At 41.2% G+C, this 26,107-nt stretch overlaps 2 protein-coding genes across 4 annotated transcripts; both read left to right on the forward strand.

The window, feature by feature from the left end:
- Positions 1-487: 487 nt before the first annotated feature.
- Positions 488-5,344, forward strand: TMEM139 (transmembrane protein 139). 2 transcript variants are annotated; one of them, XM_041404545.1, is made up of 4 exons: positions 488-584; positions 900-985; positions 1,935-2,243; positions 3,558-5,344. In XM_041404545.1, the coding sequence occupies exons 3-4, from the start codon at positions 1,996-1,998 to the stop codon at positions 4,030-4,032; spliced, it is 723 nt and encodes a 240-aa protein (XP_041260479.1). In that variant the 5' UTR covers positions 488-584; positions 900-985; positions 1,935-1,995; the 3' UTR covers positions 4,033-5,344. The 2 variants fall into 2 exon arrangements, with proteins under 2 accessions (XP_041260479.1, XP_041260478.1); XM_041404544.1 differs by lacking the exon at positions 488-584 and having other exon boundaries at positions 635-985.
- Positions 5,345-6,774: 1,430 nt separating this feature from the next.
- CASP2 (caspase 2) lies at positions 6,775-25,301 on the forward strand. Of its 2 annotated transcripts, none has more exons than XR_005952673.1 (10): positions 6,775-7,066; positions 12,427-12,594; positions 14,091-14,166; positions 15,517-15,611; positions 17,009-17,185; positions 18,296-18,424; positions 18,849-18,939; positions 19,054-19,115; positions 22,439-22,588; positions 22,681-22,787. XR_005952673.1 is itself a non-coding variant. In XM_041404543.1 (10 exons), exons 1-10 carry the CDS (start codon positions 6,917-6,919, stop codon positions 23,533-23,535), a joined length of 1,281 nt encoding a protein of 426 aa, XP_041260477.1. In that variant the 5' UTR covers positions 6,775-6,916; the 3' UTR covers positions 23,536-25,301. The 2 variants fall into 2 exon arrangements, 1 of the variants encoding a protein (XP_041260477.1); XM_041404543.1 differs by lacking the exon at positions 19,054-19,115 and adding an exon at positions 23,401-25,301 and having other exon boundaries at positions 22,681-22,790.
- The last annotated feature ends 806 nt before the right edge of the window (positions 25,302-26,107 follow it).

The following is a 26,107-nucleotide window of genomic DNA, read 5'->3' on the forward strand; positions in this document are numbered from 1 at the left end:
CCACCCCTTGATTGTCTATCAGTGTTTAAAAGGCATTTGAACAATGGCCTTAATAACATGCTTTAGCTTCTGGTCAGCCCTGAAGCAGGTGGGGAGTTGGGGAAGGTGTAGGTCCCTTCCAACTGAAATTATTCTATTCTATTCTATTCTATTCTATTCCATTCCAGTTTTCAGACACACACTAAAGCTTCAGATAACAGAAGTAATTCAGTGCCTAATTCAGTTCTGTTTCTTATCATTACCTCTCATTCCATTCCCAGATATATCTGGGAGGAAAAATTTTTAACTCAACCCTCTGTGAAATAATCTTTTACCCCCTTTTTTCCCCCTTCTGTTTGTAAAATCGAAGAGGACATAAAACAACATTTGACAAACGGAACTCGATCAGGACAAACGTATGAATTTACATTTTACAGAAGTCATAAATAGATTTATATGTGGGCCACGTGATGTGGGCTGGGCAGGCAGTTGTTCCTGCTTTGTGAGGCAGAGATCAAGATTCCTTTGCTGCGTGGGGAAAAACCCAGAATTTTCAGGGCAGTTTCTCTCATTGAAGTGAAGCAGACCAAAGAGATTCGACGCAGGTAAGCACTCCCCCACTGCTCACTCCGCCCTCTTTCCTAATGAGTTTCCTGCTTTTGTGGGACAGACTGAGAAGAGCTGCAAAAGAGTAGAAGGTGTGTGACCGTCTAGAAACTGCTTTGGATTCAGAACCTGGAAAACAGAGATTCTACTTTCCCATCCAAAACTTGTACAATGGGATCTTCCCAATAGTTGCTATCTTCCCATATTCACTAGTTTCTGACTTTTATTTTCAAAAGAAATCTTCATAGTTTCCCTACCAAAAAAGTCAAAAGGAGGAAGGGAGAGTTTTAACTGGTGTTCTATTCTCGGGTCAGAACGGGAAGCAGCAGCGCACATTTTTCCTTGTGATGAAGAGAGAAGTTAAAACATGACTGCTTGTACCTACCGAAACCCCTTTCTGGTAAGTAGATGCTAAAACAATTATGTTTCTTTTGCGTATATTTCTGCTTTAATAAGGGGAAAGCACACAATGTAACATGGATCTATATAAAACTGTTTATTTGTTTGGAGAAGCATATTCATAAAGATTATGCCCATTGTGTCATGCTTTTTTCCTTCAAAGAGGTCTTCACCAAAACAGTGGGATAGATAAGTTAGTAAGTTAGTATAACATGTGCAAGACAGCTCCTTAATTATGGTATTCTTGAATACCACAGATCCCTGGTATTCATTCCGTATTGACTGCACACAGTGACAACTGCTGTCTCTTTCACAGAAATGGGGTTTGGAATGGGGGACAGGAAAGGCTCATGTCTGAGAACAGAGGAAAAAAAAAAAGCACATCAATCGAGAAAGAACTGACAATACAGGCAAATAATGAAATAAACACCTACATTTTACAAAAGCACACATACCCTAGCTACATCCAGAACCTAAAGTTACATTGCTGTTCTAGTGCTACACTGAAGTAAGATGCTCAATTTACCGGGGCAGACAGGCCTATTAAATAATGCTGCTTTTCTTCCGGGATTTGAACGAGTATTTGAATGTTGATTATGCAAGGCACAAATGTCCTAGAATTAACCCTTATAGTTATTCCGTGTCTTGCTTTCGCAGTAACCTCAATCTGCGTTCCTGTTAAGCCAGGCCTTTTTAGATATGTCTGGTAATAAGTACTGATGGTCCATTTATTCATTTTATGTTTTGCAGCTGTGTCCAAGTATTCCAAATATTCAATATGCATGCACACAGGGAATTCTAATATGTTTACATTGGTGTGCACAGATTTCCCAGGCTTGTTATGTACGTGCACATACTCGAGTGTCTGTGTTTTTACTTTGGTCACAATACTTAGAAATGCATTTATATGCTCATGTTTCACGTTGAAAAAACTGCTCCATCTTCCACAGATGTCTGTCCCTTCAAGTGCCCATCTGTTCTCAAGTGCCTGCCACCACCATCCCTTCTGCCATGTTGTTAGAGACACGCTGGAAGAACATCCGCCAAACCTTGCTGCTGCTGTTCACCGCTGCTCTTCTCATCGGGGTCACCATGCTGGCCATCTCCTCTAACATCAACCCAGTAGGCTATTTCTTCCTCGGGGTAGGGGGAGTGTGCCTGGTCGGCTATTTGCTGAGTGTGTTTGTCGAGTGTTACCTGAGGAATCAACACCGGCGTGACGCAAATGAAATACCTCCAAACAGGCAAAGCCAAGCAGGGTAAGCAGCAACCCGGTTGCTCCTCTTTAACTCTCTCACCTCACTCATGGCCATTTTAAACACTCTTTTGCTGCCCTTCCCCTGAGGCACCAAACACAGACTCGGTTCCCAAAGATGAAAGTTCTTTTCAGATTGCTTGTTTTCCCTCATTACGGATGTGGAGGTTGCAAATGTCAATGCCATGCATATCCTGTACCTTTTATAATACATATTTTTTTCCCCCTGGGAACTGATCCACTAAAACTTGCCAATGTTAAACCAATCCCGGCCCATTTTATTTTTCTTTGAGTAATCGAGGCTTGCCAAACAATGAGTCAGACAAGGAAAAAGAAAAAAATGTTGAAGCAATACCAAATCTTATTTGGGTTTAGCTCTATAAACCTTATCTCTAGAGCAACAGTTTCTTGGCAAACTTTAAGAGAAACCTGTAACTGGGTGTGTTTCCACTCTTAAAATTCCTGCTTGACACTAATAAAACCCCTGGTTTTTAAAGACTCTGAATACTACCACGTTTTCTTGGCTTCACGTTCATTTGCAGGTTCTCAGCATCACCTAATTTAACCGCAGTTTTCTTGCTGTCATTGACCAGGTTAACTCCATTTGTAGCCTTGCTCCCTTGTATAATCGAGATAATCATTATCCACTTGCATAAATTACTTGACGTTCCAAATACAATGTTTATTTTTAGAAAGACTATATAAAATAAGAAGTCTATATTGGGCCTTGCTAGTTTGAGGGCATACTTACAGAAAAGTAGTATCCTTTTATTTAAAAGTACAACCTGAAAAGGAAAATGTCTCCAGTGCAACATTTTTTCTTTGCAGACAGTTATTTTAAACAAGGTTTAAATAGTCCTTGTTTAAACTAAATGAAACAACTTAATTTTCTCCACTTCTTAAAAATGGATGGACATTGAGCTAATATATTTAAAAAAAAACAGGTCCTGTTTTAGGTTCTTTATTCCATGAGATAACTAGTAGTTAGCAATCCTTAGTGATAAATTTCAGCTGTGGGAGGACACCATGTTAAGTCTAGGACACCGAACTGAACAGTGTGGGTAGCTTCACTAACTCTGGGGAGTGTGGGAAATGGTCAGACGAGCTATTTTGTATACCAGTAAGAAAGACATTCAGTTGGCTGGAGAGGTGAGCTGATCCAGGGGCAGAATATCCTACACAGCAATACCACGTGAAGTACCCTCTCTCAGTTCCATTTCTTGATTGTAGCATGGTCCCTTATAGTCCATGATGCGTACTATAAACATAAATTATGCACTAAAATAACAAGCGTGTCTGGCATTGCTCTCTGGCACAGGGTGAATGCTGCCTATGAAGCTCCCACCTATGAGGAGGTGATGACCATGTCAGCTCCAGCTCCGGCAATATGGACAATTACATCCAACCCAGGCTCCGTGCCCTCGCCGCTGAGCGAGCCTCCCCCGTACAACGTGGTTATTGAATCCTCTGCCCAACAAGAGATGATGGTGGAGGCTCTCCGGGGGCCAGTGCCACCCGACACAGTGCACACCTCTGAGACAGGCACGGGCTCCAGGACGCAGCTGCAGCTGGTGCTGCCCCCGCGACTGCAGCGCTTTGTTTCGGACATCCATGAGGACAAAGACGTTGAAGAAAGGTTTGAACCACTGGAGCCACTCACTCCACCACCTGCTTATGAGACTGCCATCAGTGATGAGGTCTTTGCAGATACTCACCAGCCCTCTGTGTTAGGACTGATTTCACCTTCCATGAATACAGAACCAAACCCTCACCCCAATACAGGATGTTCCTAGAGCTGATAATGTTTTGCCTAAACATTTGTCTCACCATTCTTTGAACTAGAATTGAACTACAGACACAGCTTCTGATGTTACCACAATATTTTTGCACAAAATAGAAATCAATGCAATACCACGCTGCTTTGACTTGGCAGATACATAAAACCACTGTGAGGAAAGTTGCATTATTAGGCAAAATTCTCAAAGTGGAGATACCCTTTTATGGGAGAGGAGAAGTAAATCCTGAGAAGAGATAAGATTGCCAGAAAAACCCTGAAGAAGGACTGTAGGATGCAGCCAGAAGAATCTGCCTGGAAAAGGGGAGGAATAGAAACAACACTAAGCACATTCTGCCTGTGCATTGCAAACAGCAATATTGCTGAGCGCTGTGTGACTTCAGCCACCCTGAAATCTCTCCAGAGAGAACAAGCCTGTGCTCCCCACCTTGCTGTTTTGCAGCAACACAAATTTATAGTCTGAACTGTTTGTTACTATCCCTCTGCCACACCTGCTCCACATCCTCAACTGTGCTACATGGGAGTGTGACTGAGGGTGGAGCGTCTGGCTGCATCTGGAAGCTGGTACCACCTGATACCTGTCACTTAGGGTTGAAAAGCTAATAGTATGCATCAAATGACTTCTGTTGTTCACAAAGTTCTCATCCCACACAGCCAGTGGTGGACAAGAGGGAGATAAGTTTTCCCCCTGCAAGAGAGGCCAGCGATGGCATACATACACATGTAAGCATCCTCTGCTTGGACTTGACGGCTCTACAGCAGGGTTTATGTCTGCTGTATTACAGGTGTACTCTAACAGATGGCCTGAGACATGTTACTGTCATCATGCACAGAAAGGCCAAAGCTCCTCCAGTTCTCTGTGGGCTCTGGAAAGGTCCAGTCTGTCTGGCAAGGCAGCTGAGCGCCGGAGGACAACAGTCCCAAGACATGTTTGGCCTTCATCGTGATGGTTCTAGGCTATAGGCAGGTTCTAGCTCTCACTGATCAGTGGTGCTGTGCCTTTTTAAATGGGTGAGCTGAACTGATCGGCTCTGCAGTGTCAAAATGGTCTGCAGTATGCAAAGAGATGCATTTGCATCTGGTCAATATCCAAATGAAAAAATAAAAATGGTGGTCCGAATCTCCTGTGAAGGAGAGCCGCAATCATCCCAGCCATGCTCATGACTGCATCTTTAATTCATACGAGGAACCATCAAACCATAGGCTAGAAGCAAATAAATTATTTCTTACTGTTTGATTCTTTATAGTTCAAAGGAGAAAAAATAAACCTTTTATGTTGTTTATAAATAAATAGGACTGCATTAAAAATTCCTGGTGGCATCATTAATTTTTCCTCTCAAAAGAAACACTCCACAAAGCCATGCTTTTGCTTGCATTCTGCTTATTTGATAATCTTGGCTTAGAAAAGAGAGGAGCTTCATTTCTGAATCAACAGCTGAATCATTTTATTATCATTATCGATGAAGCAATTATGATACCTCTATCATGCAAGTATTAGGAGAGACAAACTTGCTGATCAAGGCAATGTGATTTCTTTAATGTCAATCACTACTTGCATTTCCCTCCTGTATCTGCTAACAGAAAAGAAAGAAACCTCCCAAAAGGTGTCACAGGTGTATGACGCAGGCGTAGAAACTTTAAGTCTTAAAAAGGCCAACTCGGGACTTGCCTTGAATGCACCAAATTTCCAGGAGTCAGGAAAAAATTCAGGTGACCGGCACAGACAAAAAAACAGCCAAAACAAAGACCAAAAATGTCATCACTTGTGATCAGTACAATTTTATTTTCAACATTTGTAAAGGTTGTCAAGCCTTTGGAGTTGTGCTAAGCTTTAGCAGATAGAATTCCTGTGCCCCAGGACACAGGAAATCTGTGCTAAAGAATAATGTGCAGAAGCCATCTGAAGCTTTAAGTGACTTTTTTATAAGTTGTATAGGGAGCAGCTGTGGGAGGTGGGGTTGTTTAACCTGGAGAAGGCTCAGGGGAGACCTTATCACTCTCTACAACTCCCTGAAAGCAGATGGTAGCCAGGTGGGGTTTGGGCTCTTCTCCCAGGCAAACAGCGACAGGGCCAGAGGAATTGACCTCAAGCTGTGCCAGGGGAGGCTCGGGCTGGTTACCAGGAGGAGTTTCTTCTCGGGAGGGTTGTCCAGCATTGGAATGGGCTGCCCAGAGAGGTGGTGGAGTCACCATCCCTGGAGGTGTTTAAGGGAAGGCTGGACGTGGCACTCAGTGCTATGGTGTAGTTGCCATGGTGCTGTTTGGTCAAAGGTTGGACTTGGTGATCTCAGAGGTCTTTTCCAACTGATTTTTCCAATTGATTCTGTGATTCTGTAACGAGAGCTGCGAATTTGCCTTCACTAGGGTGCTCACTTGATTCTCCCTTCGTATTTCCCTCCGCGTTTCTCTGCACCACTCCTCTCTCCCTGTTAATTGCAGCACGTTATCATTTCTGACTGCAGCTGACTGCCGCAGAAACCCATCTCCACAGAGGCAGAAAAACTAAAAGAGGTCAAAAAGAAAAGATTTTTTAAAAACGCAGAGTCGCTACGCCTCTCAGGAATGCCGCAGCCCCGCTACTCCGCCCTGCAGCCCCGGCTCCTCCGCACGCCTGAGGGGCCGCGCGCCAGCGCGCGCAGGAAGAGGCGTGAAAGCGCTCCCGCTCCAGCGGCGGTCACGTGACGGCGGGAAGCGCGTCCCGCCGTTTGAATCGCGGGGGCTGCCGGGAGAAGGCGGGAGGGGCATTTCTTTCCGCCCGCCCGTCGTCAGGTGGCGGCCGGGCCCGTGGGGTCCCGCCGGTTCCTTCCGAGCCGAAAGTCGGGAGAGGGCACGGGTGGCTCCTTGGCGCGGCGCTCGCCCGTGGTGTCCCCGCTCCTCCCAGGATGCTGGCGGCGTGCGGCATGCAGCGGTGCCACCAGGAAGCGCTCAAGAAGAACCGGGTGATGCTGGCCAAGCAGCTGGTGTTGAATGTGCTGGTGGAGCACATGGTAGAGAAAGACATCATCACCGCGGAGATGGTGGAAATGATCCAGGTACGCGGCTTGTCGCCTGCGCCCTGAGCTTTGTCCCTGGCTGAGCTCGGTGTCCTTCCTTGCAGTGGCAGCATGGAAAAAACTCACCTGTTATCTGCACCTTTCAGTGGGATTGCGCTCCCAGGACCCATAGGGCTTTGGTTGCAGCGTGCAGGACAGCCATGAGGTGCTTTCGTAGAAAGGAAAAGTGCATTTCCTCTGAAGATTTCCCTGTGTTCTGGTGTGCAGTTGCAGCAGGCTGCACTTAGTGCATCGGGTGGTAAATTGTAATTTTGTGCTTGTCTTTTTCCTTCCACGTATAGAAGCAGGAGTAATATGTACTTCTAATACTGTGAAAATAAGTAAATGAGTATGTTATGTACCAGTTTGTTGTGGCACCTTCCGCATAAAGGATTGGTGCTTCCTGTATGTTTTTGTGAATTGCATTTCAAGGCTCACTGTCTAACAAATAACAAATGCTGTTTGTTTGTAGGCTTGTGTTGCTTCCCACGTGCAGTGGGTACTGTGGAGAGAAGTCATTGAAAATAGCTTGGGATTTCTGCCAGAGGGATGGTAATGCACAGAACACTGTGCAGGATGAACTGCAGGTCTTCAGAGAAAGCAGGCTGGAAGGGAAGTGGTTGAAATTGCACATCAAGTGTGTGTCAGGGCTCAAGTAAGGAACTGAGGGAGTTTATAGTCCCCTAGCAAAGTTCATGGTCCCGTAATAAAGAACGGATACTGAAAAATAGGATTATGAGCTATATTCTGGGTATGAGTGTAGAAAATGTAAACCTCAGACTGATAAGGTTTTGATAGCAGTGAAAAGATAACTTCCTGATTAATTTTGAGTCATTGTCAAAGATAATGTGAATCACTTTGCATACTTTGACGCAGTGTCAAAGATAATATTAGATGCCTCATGGGGCCTGTCAGGGATCTCAGTGCTGAATTGTGGGAGCTCCAGGCAGTATCACCTGAAATAGCTCCAATCCCTAATGGAAGAGAGCAAAGGATACCATGAAACAGTGCAAGCCAGAGAATGAATCAAGGACTTCTCCGGGTCTGGGCTGGAGTAGTTAATTTCTTCATGGTAGCTGGTATGGGGCTGTGTTTTGGATTTGTGCTGGAAGCAGTGTGGTTAATGTCGAGGTGTTTTAGTTATTGTTGAGCAGTGCTGACCCAGGTCCAGGGCCTTTTCTTCTCACACCACCCCACCAGCAATGCTGGAGGGGCACAGGAAGTTGGGAGGGGCCACATCCAAGACAGCTGACCCCAAGTGACCCAAGGAATATCCCACTCCATTTGTGTCATGGTCAGCATGTAAAGGTAGGGGAAGGAGAAGGAAGGGGAAACTCTGAGTGACAGAGCATGGTGCTGATGATGCCACGGTCTTGGGTTAATCCCTGTATGGGCCATTCACTTCAGAGTTGGACTCAATGGTCCTTGTGGGTCCCTTCCCACTCAGAATATTCTGTGAGTCTTAAGTCACCACTGTGAGTGATGGAGCCCTGCTGTCCCTGGAATGGCTGAATTCCTGCCTGCCAGGTTTGCTTTTTGTGTGTGGCTTTACCTATTAAACTATATTTATCTCTACTTTTCTTACTTTTATTCTTTGGATTCTCCCTGCCATTCCACTTGGGGAGGAGGTAACAGTGTCTGATGCTTAGCAGCCCACAGGGGTTAAGCAACAGCACTGCTGAAGTGTGACGGGTGAGTAGGGGTGGGCTTTTGATGGCCTGCACTTTGTCACCTAATGGGGAGAAGGGAAGAAAAGGAAAAAAAATCCTCTCAAACATAAGGTTATGACAGAGAAAGTACTCTTTTCAGCAAGGTGCTGTTGTAGGTAAAAAGTATTAAACTGAGACAGAAAGGAAGAAGCCTCAAGGAATCTTCCCCTCCAGATGTAATTGAGTAAAAGGGAATGCAACAATACTTAGTAATGGATTACCAGTAAGGAGAAAGGTGTTATGATGGATAAGTCAGGTACAGAGTAATAGCCGAGTGGAAAAATCATGTCTAATACAATAAGCACACCTGACTAAGTGCTTAAATGTGTATAAATAGCCGCAGTAGCCTGAGCAAGAGAACAGAGTGACTTGAACTACTGTTGCAGGGCATTGATCTGGAAATTGCAACAAAAATAGAAATATGGCAGAGGTAGAAGGAAAGCTGGATCTGCAGAATATGCATTGTACTAGAAGGATAAAAATGAAGGGAATGTTTACTGAATAGTCCTAGCATAACAGTGCTATGGAGAAAAAGTAAAGTGCATTTAAAAAAATCACTCGAGTGGAAAACACTTTGTCTTACCTTTGATCTTCCTGTAGTAGGTCTGTGAATTTTTAATATTCTTCCTGTCTCTGGCAAATGTGAGTACAGGTCTTAGAAGTGCTGTTAAGTAGCCTGTTATTGTAAATGTATTGTGATGCTGATTGCCAGGTACCTTAATGGAAACAGGAGGAGCCAAATGCCATTGTCTGATGAAAGAGAATAGATTCTCCTGGATATTATAACTGACTGGCTCTATATATATCCTCCTGCACCCCCAATAAGTCAGGAAACCAATATCTGGATAAATAGTTATGTTCTAAATAATCTTTTCTTAAAAAGACAACAGTTTCTCTGGTCCTGTTGGCTTTATTTAAGCTAAACAAAATAAGAAAATTGTTCTGGAAATAGAGTACTTAAATAAATTTCTGTAATCTAAGGAAAGTGAAATAAATCAAGGAGCTCAGGGTGATGAACCATGACATTTTTTCCAAGTGTGAGGTGTCATACCAGTACTGAAACTTTACCCCAAGTAAGAAAAAGATGGGGGTGGGGGGGAGTGTGTTCCAGGTACAGCCACTGAAGGCAAAGATGGTTGAACTGGATGAGGGGCTCACAAGAAATATGGAGATTAAGTAGAGAGTTTATAGGTGTACAACATTGGAGAAGAATTAGCAAAGAGAAGCTGCTTCCTTTGATGTCTGAAATGTGGGGCAATAGTAGGATCTGACAGTATTGAATTTAAATTGGGTCGTTCAGAAAGATATTAAACCATGTGAGTTTTTTCCACAGTATACATTTTCAATAAGGTGTAAAAAAAAAAAATTGTATGTACTTTGTAGTGAAAATGATGTTAAAATTATCTAGGTGAAAACCCAGAAGACTGGGGTTTAAAACTCAGGGGAAGAATTATTGTGGCAATAAAGTGGGACAGTGGAAACAGCTGTTTTTAAGGCAAGCTCCAGCATCTACTTGCATAAATGCCTTCTTGTTGGAGCATCACATGTTCTTCCAGAGCTCTGGGATGGACTTTTGAAATTGCAGATATGGTAGCAAGAGCTTTCTTGCTTTTTAAACAAGTTGTGCTCAGTACTGTAATCAAAAACTGAGATTGTATATATACAGAGATTTAACTACTCTGTTGATCACTAGACAGTAATGAAGGGATCACTGGTTTTGACAAGTGACAGAAATTTGATTGGGATATTTGTCCATTTTATATGCTTCTTCTATGGATTCTGCAGGTGTATAATAAGACTAATATGGAATTTTGACAGGACTTCAGAATTTATTTACAATTAACTGCTGTTATGCAGATTATCAAACTCATCTGTGAGTAGAAAGAAATAAATTAGGTATGTATTGGGAAATAAAATGTGTCTTACTAACTTCTGAATGTTTGCTGCCTATTATTTAGCATAACCTAAATGTGATGTTGAAGATGAAGTCATACCAGGAAGCACAGCCCTTTGAGTGTTTAAGGAAGCATTAAGGAAGAAGTCTGCCAAAAGCTGACTGCTGTGCATACAAAGTGCAGAATATGAACATTCTGGAAATCTCTTAACTTTTCAGTAAATCTAACATTCTGGTTCTGGAGATCAGCTTGTATTCTTAACTATAATTCATGGCTTAGAGTCACAGACTGTGAAAAAGATGAATGACCTTTAGCTTGTCTCAAAGCAGCTGCAGAAAGGAAGAAAAATTCATTAGATACTTAAGAAATCAAGTCTCAGCTTACTTTATTAGTTACAATAAAATTCAGCAAGCTTACAGCAAGATACAAATCTGTGGAGGTGATTATTTTTGTTGGACTAATGGAGCAGTGTTACCAGGAGAAAGGAACCTTCATTCTTCTGGGAAGACACAAGTAAGACATTATTATTGACAATTCTAGTCAATAGTATTGTGAGAATTCAGGATCCTATGGGAATAGGAAAAGGTACATACACTGTTAAGGGAAAGAGGCTATTTATGGATGAAAGTGACTTGTTTCCTGTAGCAAATCAAGACCAGTTTATAGAAAGAAGTTTGATGAATAAGGGAAAGGACAGCACACTGAAGTGAAGGAACACTATTGTTAAAAATAAATGCTTTTAGTCATGAATGAATGACTGTAGTTCTGAAATTCTAAATAGGTTCATAAATATTGGATCAACAAGATTTTGCAATATCCTCCCAAACAATGTGTTGGGGCAAAAACCAAACTATGTTTGACACTGAGCTTGATAATTATGAATGAAACCCGATGATATGATGTCTTTTGTAGCAGAAGATTCACACGTTTGTCACTCAAGGCTTCTTTTTTTTTTCCTGATTTTCCTGTTATTTATGTCTTTTTAAGCCTTAATTGTGAGTAACTCATCAGCTGTTCCCAATTGTCCACCAAAAGGAGAGCTCTTGAATCTAAGTGATAATTAAAACAATATAGGATTAATTAGAAATAAATAAAATTTATTTCTGATACCTGGTGTTTTGGTACGTGATTTTTGGTGTGGTTTAGATTTCACAGGGAAGGGTATTATTGTATAAATTATACTTTTTTTTGGCAAATACCTGTTAATATTCTAACAATTAGAACTTCTTGACACTGTCTCATTTTTTGATGGTTACTTTTCCACATATATTAGTGTATATTGCTTCACTGGTCTAAGTATTCATCTGTACATAGAAAATACCATTCTGGAACTGACTCTATGTAGTATTTTACTTAGTGTTTTCTGGAGGATTTGTCTGTCTGCGTGAGGCCATAAACTATTGGGTAGTAGTGGAAGCACATTTTTGACTTTGTGTATTCAGTGAGGAGAGGTAGATACTACTCCAGCAGTAACTGGAAGTAAAATTTTAGAGAGAGTATGGAGTATTACTCTGTGTGGTCATATATGAATTGTTGCCTTGTTGTGTTGTCATACACTCTTGAGCAAATAGGAGCAGAGGAGTGTGAATGAAATCAACTAGGAAGAGTATAATAATGGTTCTAGCACAGCTAAGCATAGTGGTGGAATGTTTTTCTGGAATGAAAAAAAAAAAAGTTGTTCTGATGATTCATTGAAAGTTAATTATGTCGGGTGTTATTGATTATGGATTTTGGTTTATTTTTCCTTTGGGTTCAGGCCAAGTCTGGGAGCTTCGACCGGAATGTGGAATTCCTCAATCTGCTGCCCAAGAGAGGCCCTAATGCCTTCTCAGCCTTCTGTGAAGCTCTGCGAGAAACCCAACAGCAGCATCTGGAGGCAATGATCCTGAAGACAATGTCCAGCCTGAGCCATGAGATTGCAAGGGTACAGCACTTTTAAAAAAATAGGGGGGATGGCTTGCATTTCAGATTGGGTTTGGGCACAAAAGGAGCTTTATCAAATGGGAAAAACTCAATTGTTTACAGAAGATAGAATGGTTTTGTTGCAAGTTGAAATTTGTAGTAGCCTTAGTGAAAGCAGAGAGGAAGAAACTTGGGAAGAAGAGAATTTTTATAAAAATCACAAGGTGTTAGAGGTTGGAAAGGGCCTCTGGAAGTCATCTCTTCCAACTTCCCTGCTTAAGTATTACCTTCAGTAGGCTTCCAGGGTCACATCCAGGCAGCTTCTGAATATCTGCAAGGATGGAGACTGCAGCCTCTCTGGGCAACCTCCTCCAGTGCTCAGGCACCTCCCAATAAAAAAGCATTTCCTGATGTTCAGGAGGGAGTCTCTTGTGTTTGTGCCCATGGCCTCTGGGTCTGTCACTGGGCACCACAGAAAAGAGTCTGGCTCTGTCCTCTTTGCACCCTCCTTTCAGGTATTCATGCACAGTGATAAATTCCTCTTGAGGGGGATGGGGGATCACCTGCCTTCATCTCTTCTGCTGGCATCCCTCCTCCTAAGGCAGCCCAGGGTACCAGCTGCCCTTGTGCCAAGGGTACACTGCTGGCTCCTCTTTGGCTTGGCAACACCCAAGTCCTCTTCTGCCAAGCTGCTTCCCAGCTGGGTGGCCCCCAGGTTATATTGGTACCCCAGGAACAGGACCCTGCATTTCTTTTTGTTGAACTGTACAAGGTTCCTGCACTGTTCTTGCATCCAACAAGTTCTTAATGGATGTGTAATCAATAATCCAAAAATTGAAAGGAAAGTATTTTTTTTCTCTGAACTTTTTTGGTTTAGTTTTCAGTGATTGTCTGAGTAGACTCTTAAGGAAACAAATACTTGTACTTCTTTGTTTTGTTATTTTTTTTCACCTTTTCACTATATGTAGTTGGTGTTGCACTAAAGGAAGAGTTTTGGAAAGATTCCATGTTCTTAATGCATTGGCAAGGATGGAAACTCTCAGTAAACATATTTTATACAAAGGAAGGGAGACCAAATACTTCTGAACAAGTGTTCCCTTATTAAAATGTAAAATTTATCAGACTACCCTTTTAATTTTTTGTTTTCAATTTTTCTTTACTATACAAACAAGGAAATCTTGACAGCAAACAAAAATATAGGAATCACTAGACAATCAAATTTTTATTAAAATTGAGAAATCTAAGATGACACCAGTGTAAAGATTCTAAACTGAGGATTTGGGTAGAAGTGCAGATGATCAAAGAGAGGGAAGAGTCTTGCACTGAGAGAAAGTGCTGCTGCTGTCTTGCCATGATGTTTGTTTTGGAAGTGACCATAATATTACATTTCAGTCATTTTTATGTGTGTATATAAATGCATGTATCTTTTCTTCCATGATACCTTCAGCTTTGTACTGTAGAGAAAAAAAGAAGCTATTCTGTGCTACTCTTTTTCATGGATTTATTGATGTCTTGTAGCTTGAGCACTGTCATGAGTCAGATCTTCCATACCCTGCCAGTGAGTCCTGTAATTCAAAGAGACCCCGTTGGCTTGGTGAGTTGCAGACGATTTGCTACCTGGTTGGCTCCTGCCAATTTCTTAATACTGCCTTAATTTGATTGTAGAAATAAGCTTGCCACCACTTTGCTCATCTCAGGAATGCAAACTTGACAGTAAAATGACTATATTATGATCAAAGAGGGTGCTTCATAGCATATGGGAAGAGATAACCAATATGTGTTTCTTGTTAGCTTCATTTATTCTTAAGGGACCTTGTTGCCTAAAACAGTACATGTCAGTAAAATTCTAGATTTTGCAGAGATTTTCTGAGATCTGTAATAGAATTCCATTGAGCTAGCACTCTGATCAGATTCTGACTTCAGGCAGTATTCCTTAACCAAGACTTCCTTCTTAAAAAGTTAGTTTAAGGCCTTATGTGCATTGTCTGGGTCCAACTTGCTTTTCTTCAGCTTCTATCAAGTGCAGGAAATCAGCTTTTCCTTAACACGCATTTCCAGCTTAGACCAGGGGACTGGTCTAATAAACATTGGTTGGAATGAGTCTCCTTGCTGGGTTTTATGTTGCCTGGAGTACTTTTTCCCTAACCACAGGTTTACCCTTATGCTGGTTACTGGGAGCTCTCTCTGGTGTTAAAGAACAAGTGTCTAATTTTTGGAAACTTTTTTTATTTATGTGCAAGCGTTTTAGGTTGGGTTGTTTTGATTTTTTTAGAGCATATGTTACTCCAACCATGAGAGCCATGCCTCAAAAGGCTGAAAGAGGATTTCAGAAGAGATCGTGAATGTCATTAGCTCAGTTTCTTCGGTACAGAGGAGTGAGTGTTTGTCTGCAAATGGCAAATAGTTGATTGTCATTCCCCTCATCTGCTGTTATCCAGAGGAAAGTGTTCAGAGGCAGATTAAAAAAATAAAAGGGCTTTGCACTTTATGGAAGTTAAAATTGTCTCGTTTGATCACTTATGCATGTGTTCAGCACGGGAGGCCTTTTATGACAGGAAAGAACTATTCTGTTTGAAATTTTCTAGCAACACTTTGTCAGCCAAAGTCTGAAAGTAAGAACATACTGTGCAAAACAGGAGAAAGCACAAGGATCTTAAATTAGATGAGAATTCTGTTTTCATACTCTGTAGACTAGGCCTTAGATAAGGCTAACCCAAAAAAAAGCAAAAATAAAAGCTGTCAGTTAAAATAAATAAAACAAGTATGCCATTACTTTTTTCTCTTCTGTGTTTTATTTTGTGTCAGTAGACCCTGATCAAACAAGGTTTTTGAAGGTATGAAATATGCATAAATGACTATAGTTCAGAATTTGCAAGTTACTACCTTAATGCAGAGGCTTTGTCTGAATTTTTTAATTTTTATTGATATATTTGGTTTTACACAGAACCGATGGAACATTCATTGGATAACGGAGATGGTCCCTCAATTCCTCCAGTGAAGTATTGCACTCCTGAATTTTATCACAATCATCAGCACTTGGTAAGTTGTTGGCAGAGCAAGTCTTAAGATGTGAGATGTTTGGATCTATCAGCTGAACATGTGCCACTTAAAATTGAGTTGAAATGCTTCACTGGGGTGCAGATCAGACTTGTGCTATTTGTGTAACTGAAAGGTGTTACCAGTCGTGCTCCATTTGATGTGGTTCTCATTTACAAGCGTCAAGAAATCCCGAGAACTTCTGTAACTCTAAACAAATCTCTGCTTCTGTTTTTGATCGTGAAGAGCTTGGTGGAATGACTTCTCTACTATTGATTGCTCTCTGTGAGCTGTCAGTATTATTGCCTCAAGTTTATTTTTCTATGTCCTCATTTTCTGTAAGATGACAAACCCTCTTAATGACTGTAAGATAGTAGAACTGTGTTTTTCAGCTAGTGAGTTGCCTGTTTTAATTGCCAGCTGTATGTAATAGAATCCTTAAGCTTAAGAACCAGATCAGGATGATGTACTAGAATTCTACCTGTGGGTAGAACAATCTGAATTTTTAATCTTCTGCTGCAGTGTTTGAAGTTATATATGTCATCTAATTTTTGTTGATTCTGTCTGTAAATAGATTGTGGTGGGGTGGGCTTAAGGAAAGATTTGTGTTGTGGGATAAACACTTCATTAGGGTTATGCAATGTCAGGCTCTATGGATAACGAAAGAGAGGTTTTGTTTGTTGGTTTTTGCTTGTGTGTTGGTTTTGGGGGGTTGTTGTTGTGGGGTTTTTTGGAATTGTCTGTGGGGGTGACTTGATTAATAACCAGTGCCAATGTGAGCTTGACTAGGCTCCTTTTATATCTGTGCTGGATACACCTTATTTGATATTCTCCTTTGGTATTAAATTTTACTTCCAATTTACAGGAGTGTTAGTAAGTGAATTACTATTGATTTGTTGTTGTTGTTAGAGTGGTAGGGACAGAGAGGGAACTTAATCTGAAGGCACCCCTCTTAAATTAGTACTTTTCCTGTTAGCCTCTTTTGCCAGTTGCACAGTTTTGAAGATCAATGCCAGGTAGTCCCTGCTGTTGCAATGACACTCATTGCTATTTTACATCTCTATGTGCTCCCAACGGTAATTAAGAAATGTTACCTAAATTTTGCATAGTGTCCTTTGATGGGGGTGACACAAATATATGGGGCCCTGCTGGGGTGAGGAAAGGGGAATAAGTTGGCAATATCTAATTCACAGTTTGAAATGGATAAGGTGTGTTTCTTTTGCAATGAGGAACAAGGCAAGGCAGTCTAACTTATTAATAATAGTGGTGTGGCATTGTCAGTTGTGGAGGCTGGCAAGCACAGGCATATCAAGTTGGTGTGGAATGACTGCTGTTCTATTCTAACACACCAGTATTTCCTTGTGTAGTCTAAATTTACCCATTTTTAATCTTCCTTTCAGGCATACAAGCTGATATCAGAGCCCCGCGGCTTAGCGCTGATCCTCAGCAATGTCCGTTTCAGCAGCGAGAAGGACCTGGAATATCGCGCAGGGGGAGACGTGGACTGTGCTTCCCTGGAGATGCTCTTCAGGCACCTCGGGTATCGAGTCACTGTTTTTCATGATCAAACCGCACAGGTAAGGGGGTGATCCCAGTATTTCACAACTGGTGTGCATCCGAGTTTGTGTCGTAATTGTCTCAAGAGGTTCCCTTTGGTACACAGCTGAGCTTTGAAGGTATGAATTATCACTTAAGAGTAGAAAATGAGGCTGAACGTGATGATGTCTGCTCTCATACTAATCAACACGAGAAAGCTTGGAAGGCTGAGCTGTTCCAGTGGATAGTAGTATCACAAAGGACTGCAAGAGGTTCTACTCTAGTCTGACCCTAGTGCAAGGGAGGACTTTAGAGACCACACCTGGCACGTGTGTTAAAAACACAAATGAATTAAGTCTCCAGTTTACTCTAGGTAGATTTTCAATTGTTCTACTCTGTTAAAAGTTAAACTTTGCAAATATTTGATGTAGTCTTTGCTATTGTGATGTTTTCATGTTCTTTTCACTATTGAAGTCACTTGGCATCTGATACATCTGTCTGTCCATGAAGTTTGGTTCCATGCTTTCAGTCTTTGCTAAAAATGTGTATGTGTTTCACTTAGGAAAATTGGTTGTGTTCCATGACTAACTTAATCAAACCACTCTCCCTAGGAATGCAGTTGCTGTCTTCTCCAGCATCTTTCAACCTCAGTCCTTTTAAATCCCTACGAATTCAAGTGATACAAGACCTTTTAAAGAGTGTTTTATTCAAGAACAGAGCTTTTCCAACATTGATAGAAGATATTTTCAGCTGCCATATTGTCAGAGTTCCTGAAGTTTTCCAGTTTAAATTTTGAATTGACCACTAGTGTCTGAATGCCTGAAGTCCCAGAGTATGTATCTGTTAAGTTGCTCCAACGTCCCAGCCAGATTCCAGTGTCAGTGTAAAACCTCTGCAAAATATCACTTGGTTTCCTCTGGTGGCCTAAGTGATTCCTGCTTCACAGTGTTATATTTAGGACTGACTATTGCATAAAAGAGCAAGAATATTTTGCCTTTTTTTTTAAATAGTACATGTCTTCATCATGTAAATTTGAGATGTGTGGGGGTTTTCTTTGTAACAGGGAGGGCCATTTGTGTTCTTCCCAGAAAATTGATTCACTTTCCCTTTGGAAGTCTGGAAAGCATTGAATTTTTTTTCCCCCATTCTAGGAGATGCAGAATGCATTGGAGAGATTCTCCAAGCTGCGAGATCATCGAGATGTGGATTCCTGCATTATAGCTCTGCTTTCCCATGGTGTGGAGGGTGGGGTTTATGGCAGTGATGGCAAACTACTACAGGTATGTTGCTGAGTCCTGATCTCTTGTTGTAGGTTATCTCTAGGAAAGTAACCATGTTCAAAAAGAAAAAAAAAAATTATGCAAGACTGAGGATTCACATATTTCAAAACAGAAAAAAATAAGGGCTGGAGGGAAGAAAAGGGCAGGGGGCTGTCTGTGAGAGGTCTAGAAAATGAAAAGTGGCAAGTAGGAGAAATTATCTCTCTGTATAAATACTGGGTAGAGTTCGTGAACCCAAGCATGAGTTTATGAACCTGGGGAGAGGGTGGAGAAGGGATGTGTTCGTCACACACTGAGTTTGCAGATAAAGGAGAGGATTACCAAGACTGGTGAGGTAATAAGCAAAAGACAGGGTAGCAAGGTGAGACTGGGTTTGGCTTACAGAATGCTGCAGTGAAGAAATTTCCTCTCTTTCTTCTCTCAGTTGCAGGAGGCTTTCCGGCTCTTTGATAATGCAAACTGCCCAAATCTCCAGAATAAGCCCAAAATGTTCTTTATTCAGGCCTGCCGGGGAGGTGAGTGCCCAAACACTGGAAGCCATGTACTTGGCATGCCATTAAGGCTCATTTTGCACACATGCACACCCTCACATTCAACTTGCTGTCAACTTTCCTCTTTGCTTCTCTCAGGTGTAAGTGGGACCCATATTCACCTCCCTCTGCCCTGCTGCTGCCACTGCATCTGTTGCTCTGTAAGTGTCTTTAGCTCTGCATGAGGTGTGTGCATTGCCTTGCAGACCCCAGAGCACCTCAGTGACACCAAGCTCTGTCACATCCCACTCGTACCCCGAGGCTCCCTCGTGCTGTGTCTGCAGTAGGGGGAGTGGGGCACACCATGCACAAATAGCAGCACAGCATGGAGCAGTACACTAGCACTGGAGTCTTGCTGAGGTCCTGTCTTCCTCTAGGTCCTCAACGTGTTGTGTCTCTGGTGGTGGTCTCTTGAGCTGTCAAGAGTTGGCTCCATTATTTTTAGGGTTTTGTCTTTTTCCTTTAGCTTAGCCTGTTTTCAGCCTCAAATGACCTTTCCTTGTACCCTTTTCCAGGTACTGTTGTTGAATTCTTACATGCTGTGGTACAGAACATTGTTATAGATTTCTTCCTCTTCTGTGCTTTGTGTACCTTTTTTTTTTTTTTAATTATGCTATTCCTTTTCCTTCCTTTTGTAACTTAACAAACACATCTGTAACTAACTACCTTTTAGATCTGCTAATGACCACATTTTCCCCTCAAGTGTTTGGAGTCTGTGAAATTGCAGATATTCCAAAGTGAAACTCTGTCTTACAGTTTCTTTTTTTCCCATTGTGATAGAGGAGTTTTCCTCGTGTGTATGCTTTTTTCCCTGCTTTTCCCTTGTTCTTCACAGTTGTCTCCCTTCTTTCTCACTTTTAGCAAGCTTTACAGTTTGTCCTCTGGTCTCTACTTTTCTTTATTCCCAGTGCAGGGAAAAGCCCAAAGTCTACATGAAGTATTTCAGTGATCAGAAATACTTGATCCTTTTAAGCATTTGGGACTATTGTAACTTGCATGTTTGCAATATGAATTGCATCTGATTGCTTTCCTTATGTGAGTGCACATTTAGATACTCTTGAATAAATGTGAATGTGCAGACTCAGGGTGGAACTGAGTGTAATAAGCCAGAATTTTCAGCTGACCTCATTAGGTAATTATGTTTATTTGACTGTAATTTTACCAAAATGATTCTGTTGAGACTTAACAAATCAAGCTTGGCCTTTGTGCTCCCAAAAAAGTTGCCATTAAGGAAGAGTGGTAAAGCTTGCTATGCACAATGCTTTAGAACTAGGATATTGCAATAGACAAAGGATTAAGATACTTGAAAAACTGGAAGAAAATTTAATACAAAAACAGCAAAGAAGGCAAACCCCTGCCTTGTCTAACCTCTTTTAAACCTTGATTAATAGTTGGAGGGGAAAGCAGTTACAAAGTAATTGAGCTGTCAACAAAAATGTGTATCCTTTAGACAGCCTTAAAAGGGCCTGTACAAATAGTATTGTCAACTTTGAAATAGTAGTCAATATATCTGTACCATGCAAGTTAGCTGGAACTAGTTGAAACAAGATGAGAAATACATAAGTTATTCTTCTTACATTGTAGGCCTGCTCTATCTTCTATTAGTGACACATTTTTAAAATGTAGATAAAGAAATATTGGTACAGTCCTAATTCCCAATGAGCTTTTGGCAGGAGTCTACTAAAGAAGTTAAGTAGTCCACTTACAGTCATGGATCAAAAACCAGTGGCAACAGAAAACAACAGGAAGAGTTTCAGTGTGACATAAAATGAAACTTTGAAGTTGCTTAGAATCTGTGTTTAATGTACTCAGTTCAAAAGAGTGAAAAATTATGCTAACAACTGGGTGGTTAGCAGTTACTTAAATTAATTGGCAGAACAGCTGTCTGGGAGCTTCAGTACAATTTAAACAGACTAGATCAATCTGTGGCAGTGCTTCTGTAAATTAGAGGTTAAGTATGCAAAGGGTTAGTGCTTTGCACATTTTAGTTAAGTTGATTGGAGTGGTGTTTGAAGATATGCATGAGGAAGATGTGTAATTCTGAAGCTTTAATCAAAAAAGTTTTGATTTTATATGTAATGGGGTGATGACAGTGTGAATAATAGAGTTGACAGCAAAATTACCTGAGTCTTCTGAAATAAAGTGCACAGTGAACAGTACACTAAATTTTTAAAAAGACAGAACTGGAAGGATTTGGAGAAGTGTGATAAAAGACATGAAAAAAGTGTGGTTAAAAATGAAAAAAATATGCACTGCTAGCCTAAAGAGATGAGAAAGGAACTTAATGGAAGCCATTATGAAATTCTGAGCTATGGAGACTTTAATTCTAGGCTGTTTCAGACAATCACACCCCTCCCACTGCTGTTTTCTTCTTAGAGGAAAAGAATAGTGTTGCTGACTTATGAGCTGACCGCTTTCTGAGCATAATTATGAGATGCCACCTGTGCCACTGCCTGGTAAAGGGTTAGAAATCCAAATGTATTATTTAGGCATGAGCTAGCAATAAAAACTGAGAAACCTCTTAGGAGGAAGGCCTCTGATGTGGACACTTAAGCCTCGTAACACTAGACTCTGATTCTGCTGTTAGGAAGTAAGAATAATAGAGTCTCATCTTAGAACAAAAGAAAACAAAAAAGCAAAATTATATGGAAAATTTGTGAAATGTAATTGTAATTTTCTTGCAACACAGCTGGACTATCCAAGTTACCACCACTAAGCAATTAGTTGAGATTATAACGGAAATTCTGCATCATGTAGAGCACCAATTGAGAATATCTACACGTGCATAATACACACTAATGAATCCTGACAGGGCGTTAAATGCTCTCCAGGTTTTAAACCAATCTCCATAGACTGTAGGTCTCTCTCGTGTTTGGGTTCAGATTATTTTGCATTTTTCTGCTGCACAATTTATGCTTTTAATTGAAACACGCAGTATTGTAATCAGGTTTTAGAAACAGGCGAGATACTTGGTCCAGGTTTTCTACATGTCCTGATTGTAGATCTTAGCAACCAAAATTAGAGCTCTTGTTTGAGTTCTGCAGTAAATAGACAGTTAGCATTGCAAAGTGCACTAGACATTTTTGGATATTTCTGAGGTAGGTGTGAGTGGAAGGTAAGAACTTCATGGGTAGGCATCAAATCCCTCCGTGAATGGTGGAGAACTACCAGAAACTTCCCTGCTTTCATGGTTATCCCATGATCTCTGCAGGAAGAGATGGGAGCAGAAATCAAGCATTCAGACCATGTCAGGTTACGTTAAGCAAGTGCAGCTTTTGTTGGTATCTGCATTAGTTTGTGCAGAAGAGCTTTCAGTTGAGTTTAGAACAGCTGAGAAAGCCTCAAGTTAATGCAAAAACCTTCTGCTTGACAGTAATTGTGGCATTGCAGACCACAAAACTAAGTAAGTACAGGAATGCTACATCCAGTAATTCAGGATAATTTCTTCTCCCTTTCTCCCTCTCCTCATTTACTGCCACCACAGATGAGTTGGACCGGGGAGTGGATCAGAGAGATGGCAAGGGATGGTCAGATTCTCCAGGCTGTGAGCAAAGCGATGCGAACAAGGAGGAAAGCCTGAAGCTGCGGCTGCCGACGTGCTCGGATATGATCTGTGGATACGCCTGTCTGAAAGGTAATTGTTTGGGCCCCTAATTGTTTGGGCATAAGGAGGTTTCATGTGTCTGTGTTCCCCAAAAGTCTTCATGGCAGACGCTCTCTCGGCAGGCACCGCAGCCATGCGGAACACCAAGCGCGGCTCCTGGTACGTGGAGGCGCTCACCTCGGTGTTTGCAGAGGACTCCCGACACACCCACGTGGCTGACATGCTGGTGAAGGTAAGGGGCATTTCCTCTCCTCAAAGGGCATTTATTCTCCCGCTCCTACCTGGTTTTTGAAAGGCCTTCCATTGCTTCAGAATGCTCAGACTACTCTAGTACTATTAAAGCACTTACTCTTGCCTTGCTTGTAGCAAAATGAAAAGTCTTTCCTCCTTAGTTACTTATTTATATACGTTTCCATAGCAGTTTAACCAAGTAATGATGCTGTTTCTTTGACTCCTTCTGTTTCATTGGTGTGGTCGCGTGGTGAACTTGCGAGTAGAGTTCACATTGCTTGCCAAGAATTACTTTTCTTCTATAGAAATAGCTTCTTTTTCAGGGGAATTCATTCCCTGAACATGCACACAACACAGCTGCAAAAGCACCAGTGTTCATGTACGGTAAAGTTTGAGAAAGTGGAGGAAGAGGGAGTGAAAAAAAGCAGTGTGACCACAGCAACTTGAGCTGCTTTGGAACTGAACCCTAGTTCTCTATCCTTCTTATAATTAGGGGACTCCTTAATGCATTAAACAGAAAAATCTGTGAGTACAGAAAAAAATTACATTTTTCTTCCTGCAGTCTCTTTAATCCTTCCAGTTACTTTATTTTTTTTTGATCTCACATCTAGGTGAACAGGCAAATCAAGCAACGAGAAGGTTATGCCCCAGGCACCGAATTTCACCGCTGCAAGGAAATGTCAGAGTATTGTAGCACGCTCTGCCGGGACCTTTACCTGTTTCCTGGCTATCTACCAGGAAAATAACGTTGCCAGCTCTGTTTGAAGAGAGATACTGCCAAAGCTGAACTTTGACTGTGGATATCTGTTTTCACCCTTATGAGCTGTGACATCAGATGTGCAAGCAAGGAGTGCCAGTCTAATTCTTTATGTCCTTTTCTAAAATAAACTGGCAACTCTGCTTGTAATCTGACTCAGTTCAGGGTTTAAAATTCTAATATCCCGGTTGGCTCTGTATGTATAGAAAGTGATGGAAAGAGGATCAGCACTGGAACTGGAAAGAAGTGGGAACATCCTTTGGAAGGAGACATAAGGACATTTGTGAACAAAGTGAATGTGAAAATGGAAATGGACTACTACTACCATTTTTATGTTAAGCCTTTCTGAAAGGAAAATCAGTCAAAAGTTGCTACTTACCTTGTGCTGGTACTTCAACAATTTTAAGTACTTTCTGCATGGTTATTCATACAGGACAGCTGACTCCTGTGCGCATTAGAAAAGGGCTCCTTATGAAGGAGAATCTTTCCCCCCTCTAAAATGGAAGGTATTGTTCTCAGTACTCAACACTTTCCATTTTAATCACTTAAAAGTCTATTTTTCTATATTCCTTCTGTAGCCAAGTTATCAAGAGAATTACAAGATATCCCAGGTTATCAGCAAACCCCAGACAGATATGCCTGCATAAAATGCCCCAGAAACATTTTGAATCTATAAATTCTAGATTAACTTCCCTTAGTCCCAAGAGTAAGAAACTGCATGGAATATTCCTTTTGAGGAATTTGTTTGCCATAGTATTTACATGTTGCAACAGATATTCACTCCAACTTCTCAGGACTGTATAAATTGCACTGTACATCTGAAGCCCTGAAACTCTACAGCCTTGTACAAGAGGACTTTGTCTTTTTAATTAAAAATATTCAAGGCAGCTCTTCACAGTCTAAGCATGTTGCTTGGATTTTTTATCACTGCAGTTTTTTTCCCGTTTTAAATGAGAGGGAAGAGTTTTACATTATTATCCTGTTCTGTGCATTTTCTTTCTTAATCCTTGATCATTTAAAAGCATAATCTATCACTTCCTTTGGAAATTTCTACCACAGTCTCTTCATGCTGTAATTTGTGTCTTGCTGTGTCCAACTGCAGTTACTCCCACTTGATGTGACGTGGGAGATGGGCATTGTTCTCTTTTTGTGGTAGAGCCTAAATCCTGAGATACTGGATTACATGTGGGCTACAGGTGGCTCACTTCAGTCTCAGTCTCTCCATTTTGTAGCACTAAGTTGGCATCGTTTCTGGCTTTTTTTTTTTAATGTAAGTATGGCTTTTAAAATATATTTTTCAGGATAGAATTATGAATGGGAAGCACAAAGGTAAATGGAGGGAGGCTGGAAAACTAGGCATGTGCTCTTTTTATTATTCTGCCTAGTAAATGAAGGCTGTGTTTCCTCCAGCTGACAAAGGTGCAGCATTAACGTGTGTCTTGCATTTATCCTACACACAATGTGATGTACAGAACAAGAATCATACTTGCCAATTGGTGCCTTACTCTGAAGTCTAAAATACCAGTTTAGGGGCTCGTGTACCTCCCTGGAGCATAAACACTGTCTTCCTGAGTGCTCCCTCTACAAAGTGGTGCAATATTTTACAGATAGGGTTGTTGATGAAGCAGTCCATTCTGATGGATTAAATTTCTGTAGGATTGCATCAAGTTGCATTATCACTGCCACTTTTATATGTCTTTTTGTACACTTGTATTTTACTGCCTTGAGGTGTCAAAATAAAGAATTTTTGTTTGATTAATCTGTGCCGTGTCTTCCATTTGTAGAATTAGACCTCTGCAGAAATAGAGGCTTTACATAAACAGAATTTTGTAATTTCTTGAGATAGCACATCCCAGAGGGGGTTTTGAACTCTCAGGCAGAAGCCTGCTACTTAAAGCTGCAATCACTATGAGCCGCTTGTAAATTTTGGTAACTCCTGGGCCAAACAAAAACTGATACATTAATAAAGAGACATGAGGCAGCACCACCAAGTAGGAGCTGATGTTGTGCTTCAGCAGATAAAATACTGACGTTGGGAAAATTTTGGGCTTGGTGTTTTTGAAGGAAAAGTTGATGTAAAAATGAACGGTTCCTGGAAAAAAGGAGTCTTGGAGGAAGAGACTGAAAAGAAAGTGAAGATACCATCAGTCAGAGAGATTCTGGAAGTGGAGGAAGATCCGGGGGATCAGAGAGCTGTATGGGAAGGAATCCCAGGGAATGCTTAGAAGTTTGATGCATAAAGCCCAAGGCTTGTAACTAGGAGCAGCTGTACAACACAGAACTTTCTGTTCCACCTTCACTAATGAGTCATGATCTTACTGCTGGGCAGGGAAGCTGAAATCAAAGTAATGCACCTGTGAGAAAGTCAGTGTGAAATAAGAAGGTAGAAGCTCTGTTCTTGTAAGCTCTAAAAATAATCCCCAGCTTCCAGGTCCACTAGAGGTTGCCATTTACCCTGTTTCATCCATGACACCTTGAAGAGTTATTTTCTGTCTTCTGTGATCTCTTTTTAGTGAAAGAGTACATTGGTTTATTAAAAATATAGAATTCTGATACAGGAA

Source organism: Onychostruthus taczanowskii, unplaced genomic scaffold (assembly GCF_017590055.1).
Source record: "Onychostruthus taczanowskii isolate IOZ18803 unplaced genomic scaffold, ASM1759005v1 scaffold211, whole genome shotgun sequence".
NCBI classification, from domain to species: Eukaryota; Metazoa; Chordata; class Aves; order Passeriformes; family Passeridae; genus Onychostruthus; species Onychostruthus taczanowskii.

Coding starts and splice junctions, on each gene's coding strand:
- TMEM139 (XM_041404545.1), top strand. CDS start 1,996: ATGTTGTTAGAGACACGCTGGAAGAACATCCGCCAAACCTTGCTGCTG. Junction 2,244..3,557: donor AACAGGCAAAGCCAAGCAGG/GTAAGCAGCAAC, acceptor TCTCTGGCACAG/GGTGAATGCTGCCTATGAAG.
- CASP2 (XM_041404543.1), top strand. CDS start 6,917: ATGCTGGCGGCGTGCGGCATGCAGCGGTGCCACCAGGAAGCGCTCAAG. Junction 22,589..22,680: donor TGGATACGCCTGTCTGAAAG/GTAATTGTTTGG, acceptor CTCTCTCGGCAG/GCACCGCAGCCATGCGGAAC. Junction 22,791..23,400: donor TGGCTGACATGCTGGTGAAG/GTAAGGGGCATT, acceptor TCTCACATCTAG/GTGAACAGGCAAATCAAGCA.